We start from the raw sequence: 14955 nt of genomic DNA, 5'->3' as shown, positions 1-14955 counted from the left end.
CCCTGGTCTCAGAAAATCTACAGGTCTATTTCCATTCTGTAATTATACATAAATTGATTTCAACATTAATGTAACTTCTGGTGCCCCCACAACATGTATATAATGACTGCAGTTTCACTCTTTTTATTTTGCCTACTCAGGGGTTAAAATTTTCCTCTCTGTGGAAACGGCTGCAAAACCACATGCTTAAGGAATTTTTTTCTTTTTTATCCTTAATTTCAGTTTTGCAACTGAAGAAAAAGGAGTGTGGGAGGAGAGAGATTTACTGGAAAGGGTCAAGTTAGGGCATGAGCGGTTAAAGAAATTAAAAGGTGTAAACAGAACTAACCCCTGGAAGCATTTTAATGAAAGAAGACTCTGTAAGTAAAGGAAGTGACAATTAAAATTTCCAGAGGTTACTATTATTTTGTGGTGCCCATAATGAAGGTGCCAGGCTCCCCTCTGTAGTGCAATTTTGCATCAAGAGAAGACTGCATTCTAGTGTCACTGCATTTTTTTACTACTACTGTCACTACCATTAGAAGCAGAACTATTCCCTAAACTTCAGGGAGGCCATTAATGTACAGAAAACTTACTGTGTACACTCTTACTTGTGCAAAACACAAGAGGCACGTAGAGGTATTAATAAGCACACATACTAACATGGAACATATAACTGCTATCACTTAGCAGGTTACCTGAGTCACAGCTGCAGCAGCCCCTGGTTCTGTCCCTCTTTGCCTTTGGGCAGTGAGCACATAGTGCACAGTCAGGCAACAGACCGCCCAGTTGCCAGAATTCAAAGGAATGCCATGGGATAAAGTTGATGGAAACATCCATAATGGACTAATGCGAAGAGTGTACATTACCCTAGAACAATGCCAGCTGTTGGGAAGGGGAAGAAATAGCCCAACATAATTGTGTTTCATTTATTTTTAACTTAAATTATTTTAGAGAGCTTTCTGGATAAAAAGTCAGGATAGAAATCAACTAATTGGCTAACTGAATAATAGCTCCCATGTCTTTATATGAAAAGGGTACTTGGCGGTAAGTCAGGATGCCTGCAGCTCCTTTGTCACAAGATCACTATGATTTCTAAAGGTATATTAGACAGGAAAGGTTAACCTAATGTCACTGCTATTGGTGATAATGGAAGAACTGTCTCGTTACCACCACACAAAGTTTTAACGTGATCATACTGTGAGACTGCCAAGAGCTATACAATTTTACTAGTGAATGATTCAAGAGTGGCAACTGGCAGTGTAGAAGGATAGCTGAATAGAGATTATTACATTATAAATGCTAAATGGACAGCTAGCATTTTATTCACCTGCCCTACTAATAGTCTAATCCTCAGAGCTGCTGTTATTTTCCACTACTGATACAGCAGAGTTGCTGTGGCCAGCAACAGACTTAATAGAAAGTCTTGTGACTGGAAATTTTAATGAATGGAAGATCCTTAGAAAGAATCTCTAAGCTTAAACCAGGAACAGGGGACATCTGGGCCACGGGCCAAATTAGGTCTGCTAGGGCTCCTAATTTGGCCCAAAAGGCCATTTTCTCTAAGTCACAGCTGCCTGATGTCATATGAAATCAGGTATAGGGCAGGCAAAGCCATGACTGCAAATGCACTCCCAATTATTCCTTGGCAAAACTGTGTTGCATTCAGTGCCTTTTAAATTTCCTGCCAGAGGCAAGGCCCACTTTCCAAGCTCCTGAATGGAGCCAATCCCTGCAGAAAGTGGGGTTTGCGATCATCACTGAATTTCAATAACAGCCTTTACAGCCTTGGCTTAAATAACAACTGTGGCAAAATATTTGTTCTACACCAATGCCTCACATTTCAGACATATGGGCGATTACTGAATTCTCACACGCATAGATAGAACTACCCACCATTGTTTGAGTTCTCCGCCGATTCTCTTCACCTGGATAATAGTAAAATGCCAAAAGCCACAACAAAGCATCTGAGGATTCCACTTGTGACAACAACTGCTCTGCTGCGATATCAGCCCATTCTCCAAAATGAACAAACAAAAACCAGTTCTCAAAGAGGTCTCCACAATATCTGGAATAGCACAAAATGTATTTCAGTTTTTCCATTAATTATAATTTTAAATTTCATCATAGATTCCCAAGAGGTGCTCATTTGGAACCTGTGCAGTCTTATCTGCACATGAGGCAAGGCAATCCATGGCAGTACAATAATAATATTTCATAACAGGAAAAGTAATTCCTTCAGCAGAGAGGTATCTAGCAATTAATTTCCAATATGCACTTAAATAATAAAAAAGCTCACAAATATTTTAGACATTTTTCTTAAAACTGCACTTTGAAAACTCTTCTGCCTTGAACAACTTTTACATGCAAATGAAACACAAACTTTTGTTTCTCATTTCTGTTACGAGATTACAGTGGTACCTCTGGTTACGAACTTAATTCCTGAGGTCCGTTCTTAAGCTGAAACCGTTCTTAACCTGTGGTACCACTTTAGCTAATGGGGCCTCCCGCTGCCAGTGCATCGCCGGCGCACAATTTCTGTTCTCATCCTGGGGCAAAGTTCTTAACCTGAGGTACTACTTCCGGGTTAGCGGAGTCTGTAACCTGAAGTGTTTGTAACCCGAGGTACCACTGTATAGTGTTTGAGGAGCCGGCCATGGTTATTTATTTATATGTATTTTATTTTAAATATTTTAGGCCAGTTTTCAGATCAACTATCCATCCAAAGCAAAGCAAAAGATAAAACCTGACATAACACAACAACTCTTGACATAAAAAATATAGACAACATAACTGTGCAAGGGCCATAGCTCAGTGGTGGACCATGTGCTACACATATAAGGTAAAGGTAAAGGTACCCCTGCCCGTATGGGCCAGTCTTGACAGACTCTAGGGTTGTGCGCCCATCTGACTCAAGAGGCCGGGGGCCAGTGCTGTCCGGAGACACTTCCGGGTCACGTGGCCAGCGTGACAAGCTGCATCTGGCGACCCAGCGCAGCACACGGAAACGCCGTTTACCTTCCCGCCAGTAAGCGGTCCCTATTTATCTACTTGCACCCGGGGGTGCTTTCGAACTGCTAGGTTGGCAGGCGCTGGGACCGAGCAACGGGAGCGCACCCCGCCGCGGGGATTTGAACCGCCGACCTTTCGACCGGCAAGCCCTAGGCGCTGAGGCTTTTACCCACAGCGCGTCCCTACGCATATAGAAAGTCCCAAATTCAATTCCTGGAATTTCCAGGTTAGACTGGAAGTGACTCCTTCCTGAAACCCTGGAACTCCACTGCTGGTCAGCAGTGCACTGCCCAGAAGCACCCGGTTCACAGAGTTGGGGTATTTCTGGACCTGTTGCTGCTTATATGTACAGTACAGACAACAGTAGCCAGAAATGCTTTTTACCAACTCTGGTTCACCAACACCACCATTTCCTAGAGAAGGCTGACTTGACCATGGTAGTTTGTGTCCAAATCACTTCCAGTTATGCTAGTTTAGTTTCACTAACTTTCACTTTGTATCTGGACTCAATTCAAGGTGTTAGCTTTTATCTTTAAGACTCCAAATTTAATTTGCTTCATATTTTAATTCACACTTGCCCAATTTGCACTTTCTGAAATATGCAAACTGAAATACTGCTTAAAAGCAATGCAGTTCCCCAACCAAATAAGAGTATATAAACATACACATATTAGGTGAAAGTATACATGATAGTGAATATATTAGTGAAAACAACATGCAGAAATGCAGTATTGTAGGGGAATTTGCTTGGAGGGGGAAAGTGTTTTAAGAGAAATGCACACTAAAAGACTGACAAAATTTCATGAGGACATCTTTAACCCCCCACCCCCACAAACCAGAAACCAATACAAAAATGCAGCAAACTGAGAACTGGAAAAATGAGCAATTGAAAAATCATCACTAGGGAACAGCATATCTCAGGAATCATTTCCTTCCCATATGATCCTGGTCAAGGATTTTGCTCACCTTCTGAGCCCAATCTTGCTGTCATTACACTCAAGAAAATCTGGCTTGCAGCAATGAGAGATTATGGTGCAAACCTCCCATTCCTGCTTTGGCTAAACTCATTTTGTTTTGGCCTCACCCGCTACCCAAAAGATTAGCCACCAGGGAATGCAGTTCTCAGGCTGAAAATGGTTCCCCACTCACGGTTCCATGCAAACAGACAGCTCCACCTGCTGTATTTTTGAGCACAGAAGATGCTACCCCACTGAACTAAATGGGAAGCCCTTGTAGACAAGAGTGCTCTAAGACAGCAATATATGAATGGTCTGGGCTACTAATGTCTTCCCATTTGTTTAATTTCAAGCTTGCCTTGTTGTTTTTTAAACCAATCCAGTAATAAATCAAAACTAAAGGGAATGAAATTTAAACCATCAAGCTATCCCAAGCCAATGGCATTCCCAAAATAAAAGAAAAAGGGAAAAAGCCAAAAAAGAAACCATTGCTACTGTTGCTTACCCAGTGCACTTGGCTTCTACTGCTGCTTTGAGCATTTCTGCAATGTGGGTCAAGTGTTGATGCAAACCAGTAGCTGGCAAGTCTAAAAGATAAATATTAATAGGAGCCATTTGAAGTGAAAACCAAAATATGCACTATTTTGTATTAGAGAAAATTCTTAAGAAACTAGAGGATTTGTAATATAGTACATCAATCTCAAAAATAAACACAGCTGGTAATATGGAAAGCACTTCATAGCTGATCTTACCTGAGGGATGTTTAAGGAAAGCCATCACAAGTGAATGAGGATTATTAGGAAAGTAGGCCTTCAGTGGAAACTTAAGCTAAAAGAAAGTCAATACAAGTATCACTTATGGACTAGTTCTTAAAACTTGCCCCATCAGAAAATATGCAAATACAGCACAAAACATGCTATTCATATTGAAGGAAATGAACCCTACAGATTGCATTCTTACAATGCCACAAACCTCACAACTTTGCTCAAAGTCCTCCTAGCCAACTTTTAAAAAATCCTTTCCATCTCAACATAGAACTGGTGAGTTGTAAGGGGTGATCTAGAGGGGAAAAACCATGATCCCAAGCTGAGAGTTGTATTTGATCCAGGGATCATTATTTGTTTTGCAATCAGTAACCCGAAGCAAACCTTCCCTGGTTTGTCTTGGTTTCCTTCCCAGAGTGAGCTGGGAGGAAAGCAAAGAAATGCACAGTAAACTATGGTTTATGGCTAACCAAGATGTGTGAATGCAGCACACATGTAGATAGTCTAGCATTGTAGCATTTTTTGTGAGTGAGTTTTTCTGTAATATTACTATCTGAACTTCCTGAACATATCTGCCCACAACAATTGCATATGGTTACAAGACTAACATGTGGTACTCACAAGGCTGAATGAACAAAACAACATTTTGTTTCCAGCAGAAGTTGTCCATATATTTTATATCCATATACACAAAAATTTAGAGAAATTCTAACTGTTTTGCAGTCATCCTCTACATTAAAGATTTGTACAGAACTCAAGACATGTCCAGTTAAAGAGCTGCAAGCACTCCTGCAAGCACAGCCAAGTATTTCTCTTCTCTAATAAAGAGTGAAAATGAAATCTCATGCAAACAACATATAGAAGATCTAGTTAATGTTTTAAAAAGAGCTTAACAACAAAGCACACAAACAACCTCTACAGCATAGTTGGCTCCTAGCTATTTGAAGGGTGTGTGGGATCTTGGATTACGTTCTCCACTCAGTCGCCCCCGCCACCCTGAGGCTGCAAAATGTGCTGCTGCCGTAGACATAAAGCTGCATAAAATTAATGGGAGTGGCATCTGTACATATTAACTGAGACAGCTGCAATTTCAACTCTAATTTATACCTTTTGAAACTAAAAGAGAGATTTAATCACAATGCTAATTAGTCAATTACTGTACTAGTTCCAGTAAGACCCATCTTTTCACTAACTAACAGTTCCCCCAATAAAATTTAAAAGTCACAATGCAGTATTTGGTTCTCTGAAAAGTTTTATGGGAGTAAAACCTGAAAAGATTATGTGGCCCCAAACTAAAGCATCAGACTACCAAGTATGGATACTTTGGTTGCCTAAAGGAAAATGAAGTAATCCCAATGGTACTACAGGTACAAAACTATAGGGAAGAATCAGACGTTACATGAGGGTGTTAAGAAGTAGGGTCAAGTTGTTACAGTTTTTCTAGGTGTAAATCTAGAATAAATATTTATTCATTAATATTTGTTGAAAGAGAGTGTGTTTGTGAGAAAAGAGAGATCATTAACTAGCAGACATCCCTATGAGGCGGAAAGGCACACTAGATTCATGATGTAGTACAGAAATAAAAAGCATAGTTTTGTCAAATGGACAGTTTCTTATAACTTGTACAAGTATATAATCTACAATTGTGAATTAATGCTGTGAAAATAATTTGTGGATTAAGCCTCCTCCCCCTAAAAAACCCTCTTACATTTGATTCCATTTAAGACACCTCAGATTTATCTTGGCGTTCATTTACTATAGCAGCAAGGCATTATTTTGCTCATTGTATTCTTTTAGCACTTTGCAACCTAAAATTGTTTTTTATGCTACATTTTGAAGCATCTCATTTAAAAAAATAATAATGAAAAATGGAATTCAACTAACCTGCTTATTATTCTTGTGGTATGCTTGAACAAAGCACTGTGTAAATACCTGCATTACGGTCATTACTTCTGGTGCTCCATCAGTTTCCAGCAGTGCATTCCTGAGCAGCAAAAAGTTTAAGTATGACAGGTCAGATTATGAGTGTGCCAATCATGCAACCATTAATTGAGAGAAGGTAAAAACAAATGAGAGCATTCTTCCCATGCCTTGGGCTGTGGTCTTAAACCTATCTAGCTATTATGCAACCTGGGAAATAAAACACTAACTTCACTTTGCTTCTTCTTCTTTTTTTTAAACGAACATACAAATACCATTCTGCAATATAATTGCTGTTATTACAAATCCAATGTCAAGCTACAATTGTTTTACCTTGTTTTGGCAACTGCAAACCCTCCAGCTACAACTGTAAACACAGTATCTAGTTGCTCAGTTTTTTACATATTAAATCTCATACTAGAGTTTGCTCTGGAAGCAGGGACATGAAAGGAAGAAATGGCACAGCTATTGTTTGGTGGCATCAAACCTCTGAGCTCATCCCTTGGCTCTGGTTAAACATGTTTCCATCTTCCTAATCCTCATTCTCCCAACTCTTCAGCATATCTGTTTTTGCTGTCATATTAATAGTTGATGCGCAATAGGCATTTTGTATGTGGATTATGATTTATTTGTGTGCACTAGGATTTATTTCCGCTCTCGTTCCCCCATCTTGATTTGTAAGTGATTCATTCTTTTCAAGTTTACTTGGAGGAAGCTTGGGCAACCTTCCAACATTCATCAGAAGCTTTGAAAGAACTCATCTGATGTCTCTGCTACCTCTCCTCACCTGGTCTCCAAAGGTTAGAGCTCACCCTTAGTTCCCATGCTTCCAGTCTGTAGTGCCTGCATGCTCAGTGTCTACCGCCAAGGAGAACTCTACACTAGTTTTGTTTTTGAAAATCTTCCTTCTAAGGAATTAGGAATTTCCCCAAATTCCTATCAACAATGGAGGTTCTGAGCATCTCATAAGTTCTAACTGCAGATAAAAACAAGAGAAACTTAGGACAAGCTCTCCTGCTGCCAGTCTTTGCTGCTACAGGTTTCTTTCCCCATCCTGCAGCTTAGTATGTCCAGAAAGTAGGGAGAGGAATGGGCAGCAGAGAACTCTAGAACTGATGGAGGGTTACACCACAAGCAAATCCAAAACAGGGAGGGGTAAATGGCTCAGTGATTTCTGAATTGTTGAGTGGGGGAAGAGTTCACTTTTAGCACATCCATATTTAGCCAGGGATTTGCTCCTAAAGCTCCCTCTCAAGTTCAGAACTCAAAGACAGGCTAATTATTGATTTGATACCCCTTCAAACTATCTGAAATGAAAATAATTGTAAAAGAAAACCACTTCCCTCAAGATCATTCAAATTTCTTTTCCTGAATATTCCTTGCCACTTTTGAATTCTACAACTTATTTAGTTTTCATGGGTAGATAAATTTCAAAAACCAGTATCTTTGTGACATGTAGTGGAATCAAACAATTAAACAAAAATGGATTCCATTATACTTGGACTTGCATGGGGTGGGGGCTGCTATGATAAAATGTGTATGTAAGTACCTCAAGCACAGGCTGGTTTTTCTACTATCAGTTATACAACATCTTGCATTTAATTCTTTGCCTTGAATAGCCAGCAGTGGAACTGAGCTGCGTATGTTGTTCTGTGGATCAGATTCTCGATATTAAGAAATTCTTCATAATTTTGTGAATGCTATCACAAGATGCACCATATTTAAAATATGGGAACGCTGGGACATTCTAATGCAGTTCTATATTGTTTACTGATTTGGGATGGATAGGCAAAATCCTTCCACGTAAATTGTATGTAATCTTACTTGAAAATTTCGTCTATAGTTCTGAAGACAGCCGGATGACATGCAGCTTGGTGCTGTTGCAAATAACAAAAGAACAAGTAAGATAGTTTAGACAGAGCTTGTATCATAAACTCAACACAAAGCAACAAGACAAACAACAGCTGGTCACCAAAGCATGTAACTCGAATATAGTTCTCGATAGATTGGAGCTGATAGTCTGAAACAATAGTAGGGCACCAGGTTGGAGAAGGCTATCTTAGTCCAATAACTTACATGTGCTTCTTCTCTCCCATGATGCAGTGACTTCAGGGGAATGACTGAGACTAACAGTGACGTTAAGCAAGTGAGGATGGTTTGTTATAATAAAAATGGAAACTGGAAATTAATGATGAGAGCCTGGTTGTTTTCAAGCTACTGAAATTAGTAAAAAATAAAATAAAAGATGCATAACTTCTAGAGACCATGATGCAATACACTACTCCCCCCCCCCCAAAAAAGGAGAAGAGAATCCAGTAGGGTCACAATTTATATTACTGTTAACATGTTAAAAAACCAAACAGCGGGGGGTGGGAGGGACCCTTTCCAAGCCTGTTGTGTTAATTACCTAGTCTTTGAATTTCCAAGGACAATGGTTTAAACTTTCTAACTTCATGAAACACTTGACACATTGACTTACCTGCTATGGAACCCTTGCGTGCTGCTGAGGATTCTGAGTGTTCTAGGATGTACACTTTATTCTTGTGGGCTATCATACAGGGCTTGGCAGAATGGGGAAGAAGCATTTTCCAGCAAATTCCCCTCTCTTGCAGCCCCTCTTTCCTAACCCTTAACCAGAAATCTGCTCTGGAAGGCTAAAGCAAATTGGAAAGGGGCTTAGTAAGAGTATTAACTGACCTAAGCTGATCATAGCCATACATTTCCATGGGTCTATTCCGAGCAATGTGGCCCCATACTTGTGGGCGAGTGTTATCAAACCTTTAACAGGTATAAAAGTTTCCCCAAAGTACCATTGGTTTTCCCAGGGTTCATTTTTCATATCCATTATAGATTTGAATGTCTATTTCTAAGGTCTATGTAACCAAATTCACAGGAGGCAGGTAAATATCTGAAATGATGCTGTCATGAGGCTTGTTTTGGGTGTTTAACAATATGATTTAGTAAAAGTTCTGTATCAATTTGGTCCTTAGCTAAAGACTGTTTCATCTGAGATTTATCAGTGACTGTCAGAGGTTATTTTTAACTTTTACTATTACTCTCAAAGTTAAAAATTAATGAATATCAGCATTCAAAAGATACTAATATTTACAATACACAAATTCACCTTATTGATGCAAAGTCCACTTTCTTATATTTTTTCGTTTCCTTTTAAAGAAAATCAGCCACAGGATAAAAAGATGGGTTAATGGCTTTCCAGACAGTTTTTATGACTAGCTGCCCCAACTTGGAGCACTGAGCAAACAGAAATTGTTCCATCCAACTTTCATGTTGGGAAAGCTCCACTCCAAGTGCTCAAAGCAAATATTCATGTAGCCAAGCCAGCTACACAGGGGAAAATATTTTGAGGAAGTATAGATCTCACAAAGCATAAAGGCGGAAATGAGAAGAGAACCGTTAGTCTAAACATCTTCTCATTTTTCCTCACATGTCACTATCATATTGAAAAGATTACATGTCACCTCATTTTCATGTTGTACTCCAGTGTTTTGCCATATAGTTGCATTTAAGTTATCATATTAAATGTATGCCACCTAGTGTTCATGACTATTCACAGCTGGCTTTATCACGTATTTCTAAAAAAAAATTAAAAAATAAAAATTACAGATTGTTGAAGAACTGTCATTTCCAAATTCCTTTTGAAAGTGAATTGGGTGATATATGTTAAAATGACAAAATGTAGGCAGGAGGTGTAGTGCCTTTCTTGCACACAGTAACTGCTACTAGACTGCTCAGTTTCACATATTTGTACAGTTTGGAGGCTGGTAGTTTTCATATTAAGGTTAACACCACTATCTTTTTTAACCATACCATAGAACCTTATTTACTAGACAGCCTTTAACACTTCCTTAACTTTAGCAATGCTCCTGCATTTTCACCTTTCTTTGCCAAGAAGAGTAGCACACGCGCGCACACACACACATACACATATTTAAACACAGTACGGAAAAAGTTGATCCATAACAAAATGTTACACTGTAGAGTGCTGCCATTCAGGATTCTAGCCACTCCCCCCAATGGTCAATTATTATTGTGGGACCACTGAGCATCCTCACTACTTGTGGAATGGTTTTGTGGTTTCCCCCCGCTAAAGATTTTTTGCACTTTTTCAAATCTTGTGGTTCCCCCAAGCCTACTGATAGCTCCTTTGTGTGGGTGGATGGCCCACTCTCGGATGGATCAGCACTCGGAGAATTGAGATTGGTAATAAAAGTGTACAAGTGGGGCCCTGCAATGAAATGTTGCACTGTGGGTTGCTTCTGTTCAGGATCCTAACCATTCCATTCACACACCCCCTATCCCATTTTCCCTTTCTCCTTCACAAGTATGTTTCATGGCCAATGAGCATGCTCAGTTCTGACAGATGCCTTCTTACACATGGGTGGTTAGTTTGACTATGCAAGTGCCAAAGTGAACTATGTAAGTTCAAATTCCTTTTCAGCTGTGAAGTTCTCAAACTAATCTACCTCATAAAGTTGCTGTGAAGCTAAAACACCAGGCTTTGCTGGACACAAACAACTTATTAATAAGCTTGATCATGGCCATACGTAATTTTAGTTTGCAGAGTCTGCAATATCAAATGCATTTTGGAACCAGTCAAGAATTCTATGTAAGATTAACTAATAGCTTGGTTTAGCTAGCAATAAATTGATGTCACGTGGACTTGCACTGCAGTATCACCTGCATTGATTTTTGGTATTCTACAACTTTCTGTTGAAGTTAAGCTTAGCTGACGTTTAGTCTCAAACACTGATTGTGTTCTATTTGAAATGTTACAGCGAATGTTTACATGCTCAAAGGGTTCTTAACAGAAGACAGAAAATCTCTTGAGCAATATACAGTGTTAGTGGAATCTAAATAAAAAGCTGTCAACTGAAAGAATCTGACAAAATCTGCACAAAGTGAAATGTGACTTTATTTAAACTAGCCCAAGAGCATCAGAAACTGGCAGGTGCTTTTCCTTGTCAGTGCCCCTATCTCTATCTGAACTCCATCTTTTTACATGGGTAGCCAGGAAAGGGCAGAAAATAAAGCCTTGTGCTACACCAGGTTGTAGTGCATATTTAGCCAGTGAGCTATAAAGGCTTTTGTTCTCCTCTTCCCTAGTACTCATTGTGAAGGCACACTCATACTGCTGTCAGCTCAACTCTTCACCAAACACTGAGGTCACAGGAAGGGAAAAGGACCAAGTGCTCCTCTTCCCGATGGTGGCACCTGTTTCAGAACTCTGAGGCAGAGAGCTCTCTTCCCACATCTATCAGTCCTGTAACGAAGCCACCACTGTCACAGCAGCTGCAACCAACTTAGTTTGATGCAGACAGGATACGGGACAAGTGTGTTTACCAGTTTCTATTTAGCAACAGTAGCAGCTTCAACTAAAGATTCCAAGATGAGACACCAGGGAGAGATCCCTACCCCGAACTGGTTACTTTACGTTAACTTTTGTTGAAATAGCTGCTACCATCAGAATGCCGGGACACTTTGTCCACTTCTCTAGCAACACAACAAAACAGCAAAAGTCTCATATTTGTCAACTCCCAAAATCCACAAGATTGGCCATTTGTGAATGTTGTTTTCCTCACAGTTGTGGAGCAATAAATTATCTTAGGGGCAGATGAACACCTTGGGATCAGTTTCAGATCTCTTGACACAAAAGAGGCAAAGATATCAAGACTGAAAAACAAAATCACATCAAATCGAAAGCTGGGAACAGACTGTGTTCCAAAAGCAGTTGCTCAGCTGAAATTAACTGGTGGACTGAGCTAAAAGTCCATCCCAGCAGATATATACCCATGTGTGGGCCCCGGTCTCCAGTTTCTCATGCTATTATGCAAACAATTTTCATGCTGTTGCAAGTTGCACAAGCATTGCCTGCTGGTGTTACTGAACAGAGTTGGCCACAGAAGACCAGTGAGCCAGCAGAATGCTTTTGCATTCATGAGAAAATCACTCTGGTGATACCTGTGGCTGGGCATCAGTGCAAAAAGACTGCAACATCCATACAACTAATTTCTGACAATACCTGTAACTGTTTCCCTTCCCCATGCAGTTCACACAAGGTATTTGCCTGATTATTTTGGTATGTTTTATGCACACACCTTTAACCATCTGGAAAAAGAACTAGTGTTACCTACTCCTGAAAAGCAAAACAGTATTTATAGAGGACATTTCACTATGTGCAACCTGTATAACACTTATCTTTTGTTTTTATACTTCCTAGTAACTATAGAATTTCCATTACCAATTTCATTTTTTCCCAAGGGGTGGAAACACAAGTAACAGCACACCACATAAACTAGAAGTTACTAGACCATCACACTTTAATTACATTTGGAGCCCTAATATAACAGTGTTGAGTATCATATTTCTTCCATAATAAAGCACAGCAGTCTTCCACTACCAAGACTAAACTTTAAAAGTTGCTGCTCTGTATACTGCTCGATGTTGTATTCTACAAGATGCGGATATATAACATTGTCCTACATCATTCAGGCAAAGCCCTATTCATGGTTGCATTAGAAATATTATCAATTACTGTCCTGGTTGCTTATTTATTTAAATTAATTGTAAGAAGAAGAAGAAGAAGAGTTTGGATTTGATATCCCGCCTTTCACTCCCCTTCAGGAGTCTCAAAGCGGCTAACATTCTCCTTTCCCTTCCTCCCCCACAACAAACACTCTGTGAGGTGAGTGGGGCTGAGAGACTTCAAAGAAGTGTGACTGGCCCAAGGTCACCCAGCAGCTGCATGTAACTTAAAATAACAGGCTTATCTCTGGGATTATTTCTTTGGTTCTTAAAAGGACTATGGTTGTCTGAATATCCAGGCTTATAATGTGAAACCAAGGACAAAAGCACTTGGAATTGCAAAAATCTCTTGCCTGGTTATGAAACTGAAGTAGCTCTTCCTACTAGATGGGTGGGAAGGTAACCTGGAGGGGAGGCATATAACTATTGAGAAACAAAAAGAATCCTTGCTTCCAAACCACTCTCTCTTCCTACCCATCTTTAACTGGCTGCTCTGGATGATAGGGGCCCATCCCTCAGCACCAAACAACCCTAATTACAGCCCAATTAGAGGCTTTTTTTTGACAGATGCATTCACAATCAGTTTTAGCCAACAATAATATTGTGTTGTTAAAATGTATAACAGGAAGTCAACTCATCAATAGGACTCCATGAACTGAAAACAGAGAGGTTATATATACCTTTGTTAGCCCTGAAAATCTTTCAATAAAAACAATTAAAAAATGAAAATCACACCCTTTTTTCTTACTAATAATACTGCACTCTCATATTAAAACCTTAAAGCCATGGATCATTATGCTATTTACTCTTCTACTTATTGCTAGGACTATATGGCCACGTTGGCACATAACGCTAAACCATGGTTAATGTAAACCAAGGTTTAGAAACTACCACCAAAGTATGGTTTATTAGCATGGTTTATTCATGGTCAAGCCATGAAGCCACATTCAGATGAACAAATAAACCATGATTTAGTATTGCATATGCACAAAGCCTACAAGTACCACTTGGACTGCTTGCTCCTGAATATACTTATATTGTGTATTTTAGAAATATTTAAAGGACCTTTGGTACAACAGGAACAGCAAAATCTTAATAGTTTTCTAATGCCAGTACATCCCACTTACCAATAAGGAAGATTTTATCAGGCATGCCATCTCTTCCAGTGAACTTGGCTGAGTAGAGATTAGAATTTCAAGATTTTGCAGCACAGCTTTCTCCAGACCAGGCAGATGGCGAAGCCACAACTGCAGCACAGCAGATTCAGGCAAGAAAATCTTTTTTCTGTATTGGAAAAATAAATAAAATGTTCATCTCAGCCTACTATGAAACAGATGTCTTGTGACTGGCAATGCCCACCTCAGTAGCCATGCTGTGCCATAACAACGTAACAACCCTGCTATATCAGCCAAGGCCATATCTGGTCCAGCATTCTGGCTACAATGGCTTACCAGATGCCTAGAGGAAACTCACAAACAGGACATGAGGGCAATAAAGCCATTGTTCATGCCCCCCCCCCCCAATTGCAATAGTGATGGCCAAAAACAGTCTCAAATTTCCAAATGGGCCCAGAAGGTTGGGAACCCCTGCTCTAAGTTTCCAGTGTCTGGTTGTGAATGAGATTTTCTCCTCCTCCATTTTAATCTTAGAGTTCACATTCCTGGCCACAAAACTGCCCTCCTTCCTTTAAAAAGAACATAAAATCATATGCAAGTCCAGAATTTCCTTTTTCATTGCCCTTTCATAATTGTTTCCAGTTGCTGTGCTAACTGAAGCAAGCT

The 14955-nt window shown here is 39.7% G+C and overlaps 1 protein-coding gene across 11 annotated transcripts in view; it reads right to left on the bottom strand.

The window, feature by feature from the left end:
• Nucleotides 1-14955, bottom strand: part of FANCC (FA complementation group C) — a 73288-nt gene that overhangs the window by 8061 nt on the left and 50272 nt on the right. For all 11 annotated transcript variants that reach the window (XR_013977166.1, XR_013977167.1, XR_013977168.1 and 8 more), the window contains 6 exons: nt 14302-14458; nt 8456-8508; nt 6596-6695; nt 4700-4775; nt 4453-4534; nt 1876-2047 (listed from right to left, as the gene is read on the bottom strand). Coding sequence is in view for 1 of the 11 variants with exons in the window: in XM_080972762.1 (XP_080828888.1) it covers nt 1876-2047; nt 4453-4534; nt 4700-4775; nt 6596-6695; nt 8456-8508; nt 14302-14458 (640 nt within the window). In the remaining 10 variants the exon portion in view is untranslated. The remainder of the gene's footprint in view (nt 1-1875; nt 2048-4452; nt 4535-4699; nt 4776-6595; nt 6696-8455; nt 8509-14301; nt 14459-14955) is intronic.

Source organism: Podarcis pityusensis (genome assembly GCF_964106645.2).
Source record: "Podarcis pityusensis genome assembly, chromosome: 11".
Classification (NCBI taxonomy): Eukaryota; Metazoa; Chordata; class Lepidosauria; order Squamata; family Lacertidae; genus Podarcis; species Podarcis pityusensis.
The sequence above is the reverse complement of the archived record's forward strand: the minus strand, read 5'-3'. Positions and strand labels throughout refer to the sequence as shown.